The 18,103-nt window shown below is 32.6% G+C and overlaps 2 protein-coding genes across 4 annotated transcripts; one reads left to right on the top strand and one right to left on the bottom strand.

The window, feature by feature from the left end:
* Positions 1 to 3,769: 3,769 nt before the first annotated feature.
* Positions 3,770 to 6,052, top strand: LOC106754270 (protein N-lysine methyltransferase METTL21A). Of its 3 annotated transcripts, none has more exons than XR_001375286.2 (3): positions 3,770 to 4,606; positions 5,380 to 5,468; positions 5,706 to 6,052. XR_001375286.2 is itself a non-coding variant. In XM_014636284.2 (2 exons), the coding sequence occupies exon 1, from the start codon at positions 3,921 to 3,923 to the stop codon at positions 4,587 to 4,589; it is 669 nt and encodes a 222-aa protein (XP_014491770.1). In that variant the 5' UTR covers positions 3,774 to 3,920; the 3' UTR covers positions 4,590 to 4,606; positions 5,706 to 6,052. The 3 variants fall into 3 exon arrangements, 1 of the variants encoding a protein (XP_014491770.1); XR_001375287.2 differs by having other exon boundaries at positions 5,377 to 5,468; XM_014636284.2 differs by lacking the exon at positions 5,380 to 5,468 and having other exon boundaries at positions 3,774 to 4,606.
* Positions 6,053 to 6,855: 803 nt separating this feature from the next.
* On the bottom strand, positions 6,856 to 9,187 carry LOC106754269 (NAC domain-containing protein 73). Its single transcript, XM_014636283.2, has 3 exons — positions 8,601 to 9,187; positions 8,161 to 8,353; positions 6,856 to 7,809 (listed from the first exon to the last, which is right to left on the bottom strand). The coding sequence occupies exons 1-3, from the start codon at positions 8,733 to 8,735 to the stop codon at positions 7,277 to 7,279; spliced, it is 861 nt and encodes a 286-aa protein (XP_014491769.1). The 5' UTR covers positions 8,736 to 9,187; the 3' UTR covers positions 6,856 to 7,276.
* Positions 9,188 to 18,103: the final 8,916 nt, after the last annotated feature.

Raw genomic sequence — 18,103 nt, 5'->3', positions numbered from 1 at the left:
TTTAAGCACTTAATAGGTATTCCACCAAGGTATGTTTTGAACACTGTCAACCATGTCAATTATTTAGACATCATATGTTTGTGTTATAATTGAATGACTTTATCTTGCACTAGATTTTGGTCAAGGTCAAGGTTTACATCTACAGCTGCTTGTGACACCCTAGTGAACAATATGTCTGAAGCTTTTAACAGTGNCATCTTGCATGCAAGGGCTAAGCCGATCATATCAATGATGGAAGACATCCATATGCATCTGATGAATAGATGGGCAAGAAATAGAGAAAAAATAAGTTCATATGAAGGTTCCTTTTGCCCTAAAATTCATAAAAGATTTCAAAACGAATTAAAGAAATCTAAATATTGGATACCTAGGTATGATTTGAGAATATGAAGTTGTATTTGTTTTAATTTCTTTATTTTACTTGTTGACTTGAATCCAATTATAATTTTGCAGCTGGTCAGGATTGAAAATATTTGAAGTGAGACACACTTCCAACATTGGTGAGAAGTTTGTTGTTGACCTAGATAAACTGGACTGTAGTTGCAGAAAGTAGAGTATAACAGGACTCCCATGTTGTCATGCCCTCAATGCCATGGCATTTTTAAATATCAATGGAGAAGACTACATTCCACATTGGTTTACAAAGTCAACCTATGAAGAGACATAATTTCCAATGATCTATCCTGTCAATGGTGCTCATATATGGGAGATGACTTCAATGCCTGATTTGTTGCCTCCACCTAAGAGGATTTTACCTGGTAGACCGAAGAAGAAAAGAAGATTAGAGCCTTGGGAGCTTAAGAAAGATGACAGTCAACTAAGACAAGGTGGAACACGTAAAAGATGTGGCATATGTAGACAACTTGGACATAAAAGAAATACTTGCCCACAAGCTGCACAAGATACAGAAGCTGCTTCAACAATGCCAACTCCAACTCAATCCAGTCAGATAACACAAGATACACAAGTTGCACAACCTGACCGAACTGCAACAGCACCTTAGAGTTGATTTAGAAGTAAAAAAATGTTACTAATATGTATTCTGAACTTTGTTTTGGATAGCACTATAGTCATGTTCTAAAGTTGTTCTAAATATTGTGGTTCCAGTTGTTCTAAATTATTTTGGATAGCACTGTAGTCATGAATGTGATGGATAACACTGTAGTTCTAAACTGTATGGTTTTGGCACTGTTTCAAATTTCTGAAATTTCTGTTTAGTATTGTTACTATTTGTCAGTTCTAATGTTCAATTAGTATTGTCAGTTTTAATGTTCAATTACTGGTTGAGTAAGAACACAATTACTAGTTCTTATTAGTATTTGTCAGTTTTAATGTTCAATTAGTATTGTTTCAAACTTGTTTTCATGATCATATCATGATCCATAGCATTTCATATGAATCAATTCTGCATAATAGATCACCTTATGCACTTTGCTATCAGCACGAGTAACGCTGTTTTATTCCATTTGCTGTCTAATTCTGGTTTCAAATGCCTTTTTGTTAATTTTAGGAATTTTAGTTCTTTTTAGTATTTCTCAGTTTTAATGTTCAATTAGTATTGTTTCAAACTTGTTTTCATGATCATATCATGATCCATAACATTTCATATGAATCAATTCTGCATAATAGACCACCTGATGCACTTTGCTGTCATCACGAGTCACTTAGAAGTGGAAACTATTATAAGTATTGGGTCTATGAAGTGGAAAATATTATGAGTCACCTGATGCACTTATCCTCAATGCCAATTTATTTTCATTTTCTTTATCAGCGATTTATTCCCATGGTTCCAAGAACAACAATAATTATAGATACTATGAATATCTAAGTACAAAGTTAAAGACTAGAAAAAGTTTCCAGAACACAAGAAAGACTCCAAAAAGTAAAACAAAACTAAGCAAAATTATTGCAGCCAAGCTAAAGATTATATTCATAATAATGTAGTTAAATGCTTTAAGCATGAAGTATTACTCGTGTCAATATCTAGATTGCAAGGAAAAAAAACTTTCGTTATGTTTTATGGTTTCATAGCAGCAAGTTCTGTTTATCTGCATAAGAATTAGAATTAATGCAAAATCACAACATAGTGAATTTAACTTCTACAATTTAACTTGCCACAGGTTCAATTTATATTACAATTATTCCATTATAATACACGGGCCATCACTTATAATATGATAAACCACCATAACCAATTATGTTTATAAAAACCTGACAACATCATTTATGATCTCAACATTATAACTCAAAGGACCCCATTTTAATACCATAAACCACCCTAAACAAACTTCCTCTTTAGAATCCCGAAACCATTCTTTATGATTCCAACATCCAGAAAAAAAAAAAACTATACTTTCCTAATTGAAACCATTCTACACCACACATAATTAACTATCAGTAAGTGATTGACTGCACTTGAAATATATAAAGCACATCTATATGAAGCACCAGATGTCCATACAGCTTTTGCAGACAACCTTATATCATTGTAACATTACAGTAACATTAAACAATCCATACACTTCTTACATTACACTACAAATTAGCTATTGAAAGCAGAATTTGAGATTTGCCATTCATTTCAAAACATCCTATTACAATACTGCGAACTTCCACATTACAAAAACAGTCTAAGACAAGACATTGTCTATTACAACACATCATGAAATTTTGAACAACATACAAAGAAGGATGATGTTAATAAATCCCATAAAACATAGCATCCATGTTAGTTGTTTCTCCCGTTTCTGAGAAACCATTGCAGATTTCTCCATACTAATAATTTTTCTCCTTTGTCTAGCAATAGTAGTATCCCTTTCATCCAAATTTTCTTCATTGCNCCATTTAAAATAATTGCATCCTTGAAGTTCTTCGTTTNGAGTACGCTGTTCAAAACATCCAACCACAACCATTTCATTACTCAAAAAATAAAAGTAATCACAAAAATTAAAGTACAACCATTGAACAAACCTTGTAATTAGGGCATCCCCAAAATTGCTTGTCGTCGTTCTTCACTGTTTTAGCCACTCTCAACACAGCAACCTCCCCACAATGACATATGTTGGTTTCAACCAATCCTCTGGATGAAACCGCACGAGAGCTCCCCCATGAGCAAGACGAACAACACTGATGATTCAATGACATTGTCACTTCCTAAGCCAACGCCAAAAGGACACAACCTCACAACAATACTTTCTCACAGAAGAAAGAAGAAAACAAAGAATAAGTATAGCAACAACAGTAAACACAATCACCAAGCACGCATCTGCTTTCGAAAGCCCAATTACGATTTTTCACTCTTCGTCAACTCACACTTTGTCCTCTATCTTGATAGGGATTTTTCACTCTTTGAAAGCCCTAATTTAATTTTGTTCAACAATTAAAAACCCCTAAATCATTTATTAATTAAATTTCCCCAATTGTATCTAAATAATTGACATGGCCGACACGTTGCAATTCTCTGCTGCCAAATCATCACTCACTTAACACCGTAAGTCTGCAATTAACATAGAGAACCTAATTGACACACATTTTTGTATTAATGGATACAATTGACACTTTTAAATAACATGTAGACAAAATAGTAATCTTTTTAAAAGAGGAGACCAGTTTGACACACTTCTACCAAACTGGGACAAACCAAACAATTAAGCCAAAAAAATAACTTCAAACATCACGTAAGTCTTTTATATCACAACTGAAATGACATCATTATATATTAATTTCTGTATTTTACAAACGTAAATTGGTGCAAGCGTAATCTACACCTAATTAATCCAGCCCGTTTTTTTTTACAGAGTGGGCCCATAAAAGGAAGAATTCATAACCCAACTACTCCTCAAAGCCCAGAGCCCAAAACAAACAATAATCCGACATCTTGCGTTGCGTGCGTCGTGCTGGAATCGAAACTTGAGAAAAGCATGAAGTTCACAGACTCGCCGGTGATCGAGCTTCCGGTAAACGACGCCGTTCTGTCGCTGCAGCAAGACAACGGTTCCATGCACGTGGGAACCTCCGTGTGGCCCTGCTCCCTCGTCCTCGTAAAATTCACGGAGCGTTGGGCCTCACCCTCAGACAACAACCCGTACGCCAGCGTGCTGGACTTCGGAGGCAAACGGGCTGTGGAGCTGGGCACGGGCTGCGGCGTGGCGGGGATGGGCTTGTTCTTATTGGGCCTGACGGACCTGGTCCTCACGGATATCGCGCCCGTGATGCCGGCCCTGAAGCGCAACCTGAAGGTGAACAAGCCCATCCTCCGCAAGACCCTGAAACACTCCATTCTTTACTGGAACAACGCGCAGCAGATCGCCGCCCTCAACCCTCCCTTCGACTTCGTCGTCGCGACCGACGTCGTTTACATTCGCGAGTCCGTGCCGTCTTTGGTTTCCGCCATGGAAACCCTAGTCTCCGACAACGGCGTCGTTTTGCTCGGCTACCAGCTTAGGGCACCCGAAGCACACGAGCTTTTCTGGGAACTTTGCGACAAAGCCTTCCACATCGAGAAAGTCCCACACGAGCATCTGCATCCCGATTATGCTTACGAGGAGACCGATGTTTTTCTGTTGAGGAAGAAAAACGAGAAGCAGTGAGCGAGTGAGAGTGATGGGTAATATTTCAATTTTGTGTGTGTAATTGTGTGAACATTCTCAAAATTCATTTGACATAATGTCAATTATGTTTTTTTATTGTCTTGTGAAAATTCAGTGTAAATATTTGATCCCAAAAGTTATCTAAAATTATTTTTTATGCATTAAGAATTAATTCTGCCTATATTTAATTAGTTGGTATTTTTAACGTGATTCTGAAATATTTAACTAAAACTGCATACGCACTTTATCTGAGATCCCAAGTGACAGCAGCACTTCGGTGATTCACTATATTAAGCTGGTTTATAATGATTTGTATAAATTGAGTTAGAATGAAAAAAATTATTTTGTTGAGATTATTTCATGATGAATGGACAAAGAAAAACACTTTAGGATAGCTGCATTTGAACGATGCTGGTTGTTAAAATGGCTATATCGTTGTTTGTTTGTTTCGTTTGGTACAAATTGGGGTCACCAACCGCACCTTATTTTGTAATGATTTCATCAATCAATTGATTTGGCGTGGAAAAGGTTAATTTTGGGTCGGGGTGAAAGACGTTATCTATTTGTTTTCCTTTAGTTTTTGAAGGTTTTGTTCATACAGAACTCATCAGTCAATGGAAGAACTTGATAGCATGTTGAGCTGTGACTACTTTGTGGTGTATTTGTATGAGTGAGACACTAATAATATCTTTCAGGAGAACACATTTTATGTATATTCAGTCTTTGGCGTTGATGGGTGGATCATTTGATTTGTTTTGATGGGTTTTTGTTTGCTCTTGTTTTCAAGAAGATAAAGACAGTTTTTGGGATTGCTATTTGGTAAATGTGATGAAAGAGGCAACAGTCATGCAGGAGAGTATATGAATCATCTGATGCTAGGTGAAGACTGATTAAATGGCATGTAATTCTGTGTATTTTCTTATTTTCATCTTACTGATACTTCAGAATAAAAAAGTTTTATTTGTTGAACATTAGTCCGTAGACAACTAATATCTAAAGTCTGTCAAGCCTATTTCTGAGTGTTTGTTGCAAATCTTCTCTCCTTTTTGCTCTCTTCTTTGCATGTTATCTTGACGAATTTAAGAAAACTATTGTGGACATGGATTTTTGTAACAGGGTGATGGAATGTGGTTGGCCCTGGCGTTTATGCCGATCCTCCAAATGATTGTCAACAAGAGATCTTGAATATTTGTGAGGCGTGCTTGCTGCTGTACTGTAAATGTCTTTGTTTTTCATAGATTTAGGCTCCCTTGTGATAAGGTGAAAAAAAAAAGGTAGTGAATGGGGGCGATTAAATGAGACTAAAGCTAGTTGCATAATTTTAGTTCTTTTATCATATTTAACCTTCTTTTTACACATTAGTGTTTGTATTATGGTATATGTTCCATAGGTGAGGAGTGTGCAAACCTTGTCTGTATACTCTTTATCCTAAATGAATGAATTTGCATATCGTGCGCAACAAATTTCTTATTGTTGAAGATACCATGCCTCTGCAAGACTAGGTTTGGTGGGTTAAAGTTACTATTGACGCAATATTCTACTATTTTATTTTGGTCCAAACTAGCCACCATAGGAACACATCTCAAGAACATGACGAATGGCCTGTCGCCGACTAAAAAGCAAGACCAAAAAGAGACGCAGATGAAGCGAAACTGACTATTCATGTGTGTACTTTGCTCTCTCTGCACAGAAAGATGATTTTGATTCCAAGCATCATCGAATATAATAATACTTAATCGACACACAGTTGTTCTGCCTACCGTTGAGTCATTTTCATTAGGCATTGTCTCTTTTCAACACTTCCTCAATTGGTTCTTGAAGTTGTTGACCTTCTTATATTTGCACTTCAGGATTTGGTAAAATAATATTGAAGGGCTCTACAGTGATATTAGAGAAACTTATTTGCGTTTTTCGTAGTAATGCTATTATTTTGACAACTGGTTATATTTTTTAAAAGAGCTCCAATGAATGGTCTAAGAATAGCACGTCATATCATAGCACCGATCAATTATATCACTGCATCGATGGATGCTTAAATGTGCTGTGATGCCTAACAACCTAAAATGACATTTTCTGTGGATTGAGTTATATTATTCATATTATACAATGTTGTTTAGTTTTGCCTTCTCTCTATTTATTTTCATTATGTCACTTGTTGCATATCTGTCTTCTCTTCCCACCACTGTTGTCATAAAAGTAACATGTACACGCAATAAGAGTATAATTTCCCGAATCATATACATACATAAAACAAAACTCAATAAAAGAAGGCACCAGACGGAATATGTAGTTCAAGGTAAAGGTCATGTTTGTACAGATTGATGGTTAGTATTTACCCAAGTATAGGTCAATTCAGATATTTTTTCGTGTCACTGCACAAAGCATGATAGCAGCTAACCTTCAAAAATTGTAAAAGAATAAAAGAAAGTAAACAAAGTTTCAGCCAAATAGTTTTGGCTTTTTGTTTACTTTGGTATCCTCACCCGCTTTTTTCTTCCTCAATTGAAGTATCTGATCACTAGCTTTCAGATGAAGCAGTTTCTCCTTATTCTGTCCCCCCTTTTTCCCTCCTAACTGTACTTATATAGTTGGTTATTAACTTATTTCTTCACTGCAGAATACAATTGTAATGTTTGTTCTCCTTCCATGAATAGCATCTCACCTTTCTCCCTCTTCCACCACTTGTTTCAAGGAATGAAAGTAGCACCATCATGAACAGGGAAATGGGTGACTAGTTGTGCACTGCTAGGCCTATGCTGATCCCCTTGATCAAAGGATACAAAAGAATTATTGTAGAATTCAACAAACCCAGTGCTTTTATGATTAGTTACCTCATGCACACTTTCACCGTTTAGTTTAGCAGGATATGAGTCTTTCATGAGTGAACCACATTGTCTAGGCTGTGTCTGATAGAAAACTTTGGAGACCACCAACTCTCCTTCCTTCTCCTCTTCATTATTGCCAAGGTGGTACTGATGCATCACCCAGTTTGTCTTCTCAGGCTTCCTTTGTTTTCTGTAATTGGTGTAAAGCACAAGAATTTTCTTGTACCCTTTTAACTTCCCACTGATGTATACTGGCCTAGTCTTACCTGTTTTGTGCCACCGTGTCTCACTGCCATCAGCATCTGTGTGCACCTTTCTCCTTTTCCTTGTTCCTGTCGTGTATGCTTTCGAAGGCCTGTGAAAGAAATGTCGGATCAACCCATCTTTGCTAACTCCTGCAGTTGAGTTCATTATAGCATTAAGATGTTAGTTTACATCAAAGTTTATCAGAAAATTTGAGTTCTTAATATAAAGAACACGCGTTTTTTACACAATAAAATAAAAGTTTGTTATAAAATGGATAACATGATGTTCTCAATGGTCACATCTTCTGCACAAAAGTGTGAATTCGGCAAAGTTCATGCTTTCTCAGTTTGAAGTTGCTGAAGTTTAAAGGAAACAAACATGTCTGACCATATATCTTAAGGAACTATATGCATATATACGTCTGAAAAATAATATTTTAATAACGATGATTCAATGAGATTCCTCGTTAGAAATGTTGAATGAGTGAGAGAAAAATGTACCTGGTAACTTCTCTGGATGGGTACAGCAGATTCCATTCTCCCCTTCAAGAGTAGGGATGAACTCATCAATTAACGGATGAAGCTTGTGAATATCAGAACGCACCTTCGCTTCCAAATGCTCAAGAATCTCTTGATCAGTAGGATCAAACTTTACTCCAGCTGGAAGTCCAGGTAAGTCATGAATTCCAGCAGCCTAAACATCAACACCAAAACATTTATATATATATTCTTGAAACGAAAGACCCAGTAAAACAGTAATAAAGACAATGCATATATATAATGGTGATTAGAAAACAATACAAAAGTGTCTATGAAATTGCATCAGAAATAAATATCTTGGATCATTAAATTCAAACAAAAGGATGATGATGATGATGATGATGATGGTGAGTATGAGTATGCATATGCATGGAGTAATTAAGGAGTTAATTAATGTGAACCTGCTCCTGGCATTTGATATGATGACCACATGTAGGACATGTTCTGATGAAGCTATCTTTGTGCCTCTCTACAATGATGGTATGGTTGTTTTCAGGGTAACTGCACTGAGTCATTTCCTTGTTATATATCCTCATTCCATTGCTGGATATGTTTCTGCTCTAAAAGAAACTGAACAAGGATGAAGTGAGGAAGACTAAGAGGAAGAGATGAATTTAAAGTAGTAATAATTAAATAGAAGGGGAAAAGAAAATGTTGTCTCTTCTAAAGGTTGCTCCCCTCATGACAGATTTTGTTGAGGGTTGGGAAGGAATGAAATTCTCCCTCACTTTATTTGCATGAGAGAATATATTGCCCTCTAAAGGAGAGAGTTATACCTAAAAATTCTAAATATAGAGAGTGGAACTGAAATAAGTAATGGGGTTAGTTGCAGAGAGAGAGATACAGAGAAGAATGAAAACAAATAATATATAAAAAAGATTGCTTTGATCTCAAGTTTTGGTTTGCTTTGTATACTTGTATGAAAACTTGTAGAGGAATAAATGTAGATTTTGATCCTTTATAGTCTGACTAAAGGTAGCTTTGGATTTAATTAAAAATAAAAGAAAAAGGAGTTTTAAGATGGAAAGAAACAAGTGATATATATAAGGGTAGAAGAGAGAGTTGAGTGGGATTTGGGCAACCTAATATAAGCACAGAGGCACAACTTAGGTCCGATGTCACCCTGGAGTACACATAAAGTTTAAAATATTAATACCTCAAAACTAAGAACAAAATTTAAGAAAACATTTTTCAGCCATTCCTTCACGTAGACTTCTCATGCATACCAAGAAACTCTCTCTCCATCTACCTTCAAAGGCTTAGCCTTCAACATCATTGATAGTTTCACCACACTATCTTTTGCCATCTCTCAATCTTCCTCTACTTCTTCAAGAAAAGGAAAAACAACAAATATATTTGAAAGAGCAATGGTTTCATCACACATTTTTACATTCATTTGATACGAAGTATAAGGATAAAATGATCATAAAAGTGTAAAGTTTTATATTTTTCTCAAGAAAAAAAAAGAATAAAAATGTTAGGTGTATCAAAGAATATTTTTCTATTTGAAACTCCGACTATCAAATCTTATCATATATGATGCACTTAAAAAACTTTAATTATTTTTATTAAAAATTTAAATCTGACTCAATTTTACCCAACTAATTTGTAATATAAGATTTGTATCTATATATATATATATATATATACTTTAAATTGACTTTTCTTTCCGTCGATGTGAAACTTTCAACCGTGTTAAAAATTCACACAAAAATAACTTACAATTTTATTAGAAAAATTACATATAAAATAATAAGGTTTGAATTATTATAATTTTATTTCTTATGTGTTTGTCTTTTTTTTTTTTTTCAATATATATCCCAATATAGTGATGGAAAATAATTTATTTTGAAGATCTGTTATATATAAAAAAAGTCTCATTTAAATATATAATCATACACAAATTTTCCTATTTCGAATTGCTCATTGTACACTACAAGTACAAACATGTGTATCATGAGTATAGCCAAATGGGACCTATGAACATAAAACAAGAATATTATTATCAACCTTTGGCTTTATTTACCAAAGTTGGCCAAGAGAAGTAAGAAAATCATTGCCATATGATACCAAAATTTTTCATGCAAAAATTACAGTCATATATAGGCCTATTTGTACTTCATTAAATAAATGTGTAAATTAAGAAATGAGTATAAATAGAGAATATATGTGAAAAATCAAGTGAAGGGTAAAAAGCTTAAACTTCCATTTATATATTATTATTATTATTATTATTATTATTATTATTATTATTATTATTATTATTATTATTATTATTATTATTATTATTATTATTATTGTTATTGGATTACATATAACTTATCAAACTGGAAAGGGTAAAAGGATTAGCCAATGATACTCTTAATTTCAGTGTTGGTCTTTTCTATTGTGTTCCTTTTTTTCTTTTTGCTTTATTAATCTTTTCTTAATTAATTATCAGTTATATGAGACCTAATGATTAGCACTTCAGTTGGATTTTATATTCTCAATCTTTGTGGCTTTTAGTTACACTAATGATAAGTGAAACCCTAAGTGCAAAGGCACTTGCTGAAACAAGGTAGACAAGAAGAATATTTTGGGTTTCAGTATATCATGCTTAAAAATAATTGCATTTCTTAATTTATTGTGAGTTACTTCTCTAATACAATAATTATAAATTTATTTCACCTAAGTAAATACTTGAAGGGAGTTGATCTCTCCATCTCTCCAATTTTTTTCATATTTTATTTTATTACAAAAATAATCTTTTTACTTTTTATTATTTTTTTTACTTTTACCCTTATTTAACTGATTTAACTCAGAAATCCTAGTTTTAATTTTAGTAACCAGCACTTCTTCTCTCTCATTCTCACCCTCTTCCACATCCGTTTTTAAACCAAATAATTTTCCAAGATCCGTTTCCCCACCCCAAGTCCCAACAGTTCCTCTCAGTTCCTCTTTCTCGTTGGTGTGGTTGCGGCGTGCGGTTGGTGCGTGGCGGTGCGGCGTGCGGTGGTTGGTGCTTTGCTTCTGTGTTGGTCTACGAGAGGTTAGTTTTGGTTACCTTAAACGGATGTTGACATCTGTTGAAAGATGATCAAATCCGTTTAAGGATTTAGACTATTTTTAAGAGTGGATTACGTGCCTACGCCGCGCACGTTTCTCCTTCAACCACGACGCCTTCAAACACAACTATGGAGACGACGAACTCTGCACAGGGAAAGAAAGAGAGCACAAAGAATTCGAAAAAAATAATAAACACAATGAAACAAGAGAAAAAAATGGTTTCCTACTATAGGAGATTGGAATTAAAATTAACCTAAAAAAAAAAATTTACTTAAAGATATAATAGAAATATAAATAAAAAAGAAGGGATAAAAGTGAAATGGGAAGATAGAAGACCAAAAAGGTGGAGATGGAGGGATCAACACCCAGGAAATAATTTAAATTTTATTGTTATTTCACAAAGTAATTAAAATTAAAAAACATTATTCAGCATCATTAGTACATTCTAAGTATATCAATTAGGTAAGAAAATCATCTTTAGTATCATATATAAAGAGTGTAAATATATTTTAGTAATTTTTTTTTATATTCCTTAACTATTTGTTTTAAGGAGATAAAATACAATGAAGGAAATATTTATATAAAGATTCTATATTCCACGTCAATTAGAGATATAACTTAGAGAAGATATAAGTTATTTGTAAAAATATATTAAGTTTAAAATTTGTTAGACCTATCATCGTTACCAAATTTCTGTTACATTAAATACCTATACATGAGTAACTATGTTGAAAAGAAAATGAGTTAAATTTAAACGCTCTTTAAAATAACTAATGTGAAAAAAAAAATGAAAATATTGAAGCTAAATGCATATCTAATAGTTTGAGTGCAATTATTATCAATAAATTTAGTGGTTTTTATTCAACACAGTAAATAAATCCTACTGTGACCTTTTCCAAACGTTCCTATTAATTTTTTCGTAAAAGTATTTTTAATTCTAAGATTTCATATTCTTTTTTTTTTTTGTATTTTTAATATAATTGTAAATATAGCATATATAGCAAAAGAGTTTGATTGTTGATGGTGGTCTCATAATATATTCAATAGTTTTGATGATTGAGGAATTGAAAAATTCTACAATTTACAGAGTGTTTATGACGTTTTAAGCAAGTTATTGGATTCCATACTTTTACGTTTGTATGTGTCGAACTAAGTCTAAGAAAAAATAAAAAACAGCACGATAAAATATATATTGATTGAAATAAGAAAATAAAAATATTATCTTCTGCTTTTGAAAATAAACTTCAGCAGACTTTTGATATAATTATATATAGTTTGCTTGTCACAAGATTTATACAATAATGTCTCTGTATTTAAGATGAGAAGTTGAGTTTGAATTTTGTTTTTAGTCTTTTTTTTTATCTTTAAAATATATTGATGTATTTTGATAATTTAAATTAACGTATCAAAATCAGTCTATCTTAAATATATGGTAAAAGAACAACGTAAAAAAAAAAAAACTTAACTCTTTGAAACCTCCTATTAGAGAAAAAAGAATAAAGAAAAAAAAATAAAAGGTGGTGATACTAATTAAAAAAGAAATTTTGATTAAAACTTATCCTTTCAATCTTTGTAACAGTGGAAATGTGATAATGAATGAGTTAATATGAATCAGTGGATATCACTAGAAAAAATAAGGAAAATGAATAATATTCCCGAAATAAAATTCCTTTTTAACATTTAAGTTTGTACCTGCAATGGAATTTAATACTTATTTTCATGTCAACGAAATTCATAATAAAATATATAAAAATTAAACATACAAATTAAAGTTAAGTTAGATAAATGGATATTCGGGTATAAGATTGATTGAAGTTAATAATGTTTCGGAAAAACATTAAAATTTAACTTTGAGATTGAAATAAAAGAAATGTGTCAAGAAAATAAACATTTAAGACAATTAAATATTAAAAAGAAAGACAAAACAAAATAGTTTAAAACAATTGAGAAAATATAAAAAACAAACATAAAAGTTAGATGGGAAATACGTATTCAAAAAACGAAGAAAGAGAATAATAAATTGTATATTTAATTTATAAATCTTATTTTGTATTAACTGTTTGACTTTTGTTTTTTTCTTCTTCCTCTGTTTCTCTTAATTGTTTCTGATACTGTATTAAAAAATAAAAACTGAATTATAGCAGTAATTTATGGGAAATAAATCAGCCAAAAATATAATGAAAATCATTGTCCACCAGCAACTATAAACAATAAATTATAGACTTTTTTTGCCGGATATTTATGAAGAAATAAGGAGACCAATATTTTCCTCAAATGAAAAATATCATTTATAGTATTTAAGTTATTACATGTGTAAATCCTAAAAATATATATTATAAACTATATATAAAAGAGTTGAATGATCGGATAATATAATACAGTCATGTAGTTGTAATAAAAAGTATTATATTTTACAGTTATTTAAAATAATGATAGAAGTTAAAACTTTATATATACATTTAAGGATTTCAAAACTATACATCATAAGATGCTAATTAGACTAAGTTGTTGTATCTGCATCATCTAAAGCCTGCTCTAGAGGCACCTGATATCCTTATGCTCACATTCATAGGATGATCATTACAAAGAAAAAACACCACACATACAAAACACAATCACAAACAAAAGGGTAAACTAGATATAAAAAAATTCATATAATTACATATCATATAATATACACGTGATTAATCAAGCAAGATAAACTAGTTCAAACATCCTAGCATGTTATGAACTAGACTTAACCATCCGGACCTAGAATGAATACTGAGCTATGGTGGATTGTGCACTTGTGGTGGCCTATACTGCTTTGCAAAGTCATTGTCATGGGTTTCATCCTACCACACACACAAGGTTAGTCCATTACCGCGCAATAAGCCTCCAAGTAGCGCCTACACTAGGACCTCCCATTACTCTCACAACATGAATCAATCCTCTCTATGTGAGAATGAAAGATCATTAGAGTGTTAGGATAACCCCCAATACTGAGCTTCTTGTATTCATTCTAAACATATTTGTATCTCACCGAGAAATTCCACTTTAAAACTTACTACGTCACTTTAAGATCATACTCTATTCCCATTTGAATCACAACCCAAATATTTGATAATTATATAAATCAATACACATTCATACATAATCCAAAATAAGTCACCACATCATTCAAATCAAACAAAAATAATTAAGGAAAAAGTAAACTAAAACTTGGACCATTCACTCAGCGCATACTCTCGCTGAGCGAATGTAGAGGTTTCTCGCACAATGACCCATCTCGTTGTGCGAATAAACTCAAAGTAGTACAAGACCTCAAACCCTCACATAGCGCCCCAATTCGCTATGCGAAAGTCTAGACAATTGTCCAAACCCCTCAAACACTCGCAGAGCGCACCCCTTCGCTATTCGAATAAATCTGGCAATGCTTCCAGACCTACATTAGTCGCTCAACGTCCCATTTCGCTATGCAGATCCTCAGACAGAGAGCCAACTACTTCAATCATTCGCTCATCGCATCTTCTCGTTGTGCGAATTAGCAAACAGAGAGTTAGTCTCATGACCACTCGTTGAGCGACCCTATTCGCTCAACGAGTCTACACAATTCTACAGTACGAATTCTGTAGAATTATGCAACCCAACCCAACTTTACCAATTCTAACAATTTTTCCCCACTTCTAACTCTTCTAAATTGTGTTATACACCTAATGAGACTTGACCAAGTGTTTCAAAACCTTCCTACCCTCATTCTAAAGTGTTTATGGACCAATTCCTACTTCAAAACCTCCAAAACCCCAACTTATAGACCCAAAACCCAATCTACCATTTTTGACACATTTTAGACTAACTTAAGGACTAAAACAAGTCACATTTGACTTACCAAAACTGCCCCAACAGACCAATTGAGCTTATAACCCCAAATTCTCATTTTTCACTGCCTCACTTCCTTAAAACTAGCCTAAAATCAAAGATATTTTACCTTTCTCATTACCAAATCTTCTTATCACAAATTCTAAAATTTGACCATTCAATAACCGATCACAAAATCATACAATGCATCTCCAAATCACAGTTCATTATCACACAGTCAAAACCTACATTCTATTACTCTATAGTTGCTCATATTACATCATCCTTATACAACCAACTCAAGCTTCCCAAATTTTAATACAATATACAATTGAACTCAATTAAAGCATGCTCTAGCTTCTCTTGCCTCAATCAAATTCTTCATAGCTCACAAAAAACTCCAATAGTTGCTTGCAGCGCAAGGTAACTCTAGCAAACCCTACAAATCACTGATTTGTGATAGAAAACCAACCTTAAAGCCTAAATTGAGCTAGAAATTGAAGGAAATGATCTCTTGATCCATGCAAACAGAATTACTTTGCATGATCAAGAACCTTAGAAGCTCAAGAAAAGGGTTAACCACTTATCTGTTCGACTCGCCCAATTGATCGGTGAGATGTGTAGCCCTTGACGCCATGATTGTCTGGGTACCTCCTGATCGTCAAACAGGTAACTCAAAAGTGAGAAAGAGTAGAGAGAAGTCAGAGAACTCTAGGACAGTAGTGTTTTAGAGAGGAGGTGATTTACATAATGAACTGAGTTTTAGAAAAATTCTATTTATATTGTAAAATTATTTTAAAATAAAATACTCGGTCTCTTTATTTTAAGGTTTAATCATTCTGATAGTCCCTATTTTCGGTGACTTTTTTCAATTAGGTCCCTCATTTTTTCTTTTTCTCAATTGGGTCCCTATTTTTGAAAAATTGAAGCAATTAGGTCACTATCATTAGTTCCGTACTAACACCGTTAAAAAGGCTGACACGTGTTAACTCGTGATTTTTTTGAATTTTTTAAATATATTTTTAATTATTTTTATTTTATTTTTATTTTTTTTTCTTTTAAAAATAAAATTTGCAACGTGTCAAGTTGACATTATGCCACGTAGCAATGACAGTGTGAGGTGGCACTGAGTGCCACGAGTCACTGACAGTGCCACGTGTCACTATCAAACCACGTGTCATTGCGTTTGTTTCAATTTGGTCCTTGTATTTTTATTTTGTCCAATTTGGTCCTTGTATTTTTATTTTGTCTCAATGTAGTCCTAATTTTGTTTAAAAATTTAAAAAAAATTTGTTCATTCCCAAATAAAATACGGTATGTACATTTTCCAAATTTTTGTCTTTAAATTTGTTTCTGTTAAGCAAATTATTAGTAATGATATATTTCAAATCGAAATATTTAACTCTATAAATTTTTTATGAATTGTTGAGGAAGTATTGAGACTATACTTGTGTAGATTACCTTCACAAAAATATTTATTATTGAGATGTTAACTTTTATAGGTTACTCNTTCANATTATTTAGGTTAAATGATTTCTTTACTACTATATAAATAAAAATGTGTCATGTGTTAGTTTGTAATTTTTTATTTTTCTAATAAAAAAATTAATTTGTATAAATTTCTTTGTAAAGATTTATATACAAATAAAATTTTGTTTGAATTTGGAGAGAAACAAAATTGTTTAGTTTTTTAAAAAAATAGGACTAAATTAAGACAAAATAAGAATATAAGGACCAAATTGAAACAAATTAAAAATATAGGGACCAAATTGAGACAAATCTAATGACACGTGGTCTGATAGTGACACGTGGCACTATCAGTGCCACCTCACATTGTCATTGCCACGTCGCTCAATGTCAACTTGGCACATGGCAATTTTTTTTAAATAAATAAAAAAATTAAAAATAAAAATAAAAATAATTAAAAATATATTTAAAAAATTCAAAAAAATCACGAGCTGACACGTGTCACCCTTTTTAACGGTGTTAGTACGGAACTAACGACAATGACCTAATTGCTTCAATTTTTCAAAAATAGAGACCCAATTGAAAAAAAGAAAAAATGAGGGACCTAATTGAAAAAAATCACCGAAAGACTATCAGAATGATTAAACCTTATTTTAATACACATATCTATTCTAATATCCTATTTTCTAGGTCTTTACAACATGAAAAAAAAAATCTGAATATATACATTGAATTTTTGTTCAATAAAAGATATAAAAGATATGGGTTGGAAGATTGTTTTTAAATTATTGAAATTTTTTAAAACATGTTAAGATTTAATTATAAAATAGAAATAAAATAAAAATAGAGAAAAACATAAAATATATAAAAATAAAAGAAAATAGTTGAAGTTAATTGTGAGAACAAGATTTGAGAAAAAAAAAAGAATACAAGTATATATATATATATATATATATGGGGTTTGCTAACTTGCGTACGCCTGTTTTTGAGTTGGTACATTTTAGCAATGTGTATCGGCTTTCAGTAGACAAAAATACCCTTATATATATCATGAATTCTAAGTTTTAAGGTTAAGGGTATTTTAATAATTTTCATTCTCAAAATTAAAAAAATTAAAAATAAACCCCCAAACCCTTACCAACCTCTCTCATCCCTTTCAACCCTTTCTCTCTCATCTCTTTCACTCCAACCAACCTTTTCTCTGTCATCGCTACTCTAGCTACAATTGAAAAAAAATTCAGAAACACTTGCCTTATTTTGATAATTTTCATTCTCAAAACTAAAAAAAACCCAAACCCTTATTCACCTCTTTCATTCCTCTCAACCATTACTCCTTCATCTCTCTCACTCAAACATTTTCTCTGTCGTCTCTGCACTAGCCCCAACTAAAAAAACACTCATTATTAAACGATTTACTTTTGTAAAGAGTTGAGTCATTGACATATTCATCTTCCGAAAAAAGTTCATTCAAAATCTCTTTAATTTCATTATCTTCACTATATATATTACAGNCGACGGGCACAACTTGCACCAAGACTTATGAGCATCCTTCCTT

This window comes from Vigna radiata, unplaced genomic scaffold, assembly GCF_000741045.1.
Source record: "Vigna radiata var. radiata cultivar VC1973A unplaced genomic scaffold, Vradiata_ver6 scaffold_86, whole genome shotgun sequence".
Lineage (NCBI taxonomy): Eukaryota > Viridiplantae > Streptophyta > Magnoliopsida > Fabales > Fabaceae > Vigna > Vigna radiata.
This window is presented reverse-complemented; position numbering and strand designations above follow the sequence as displayed.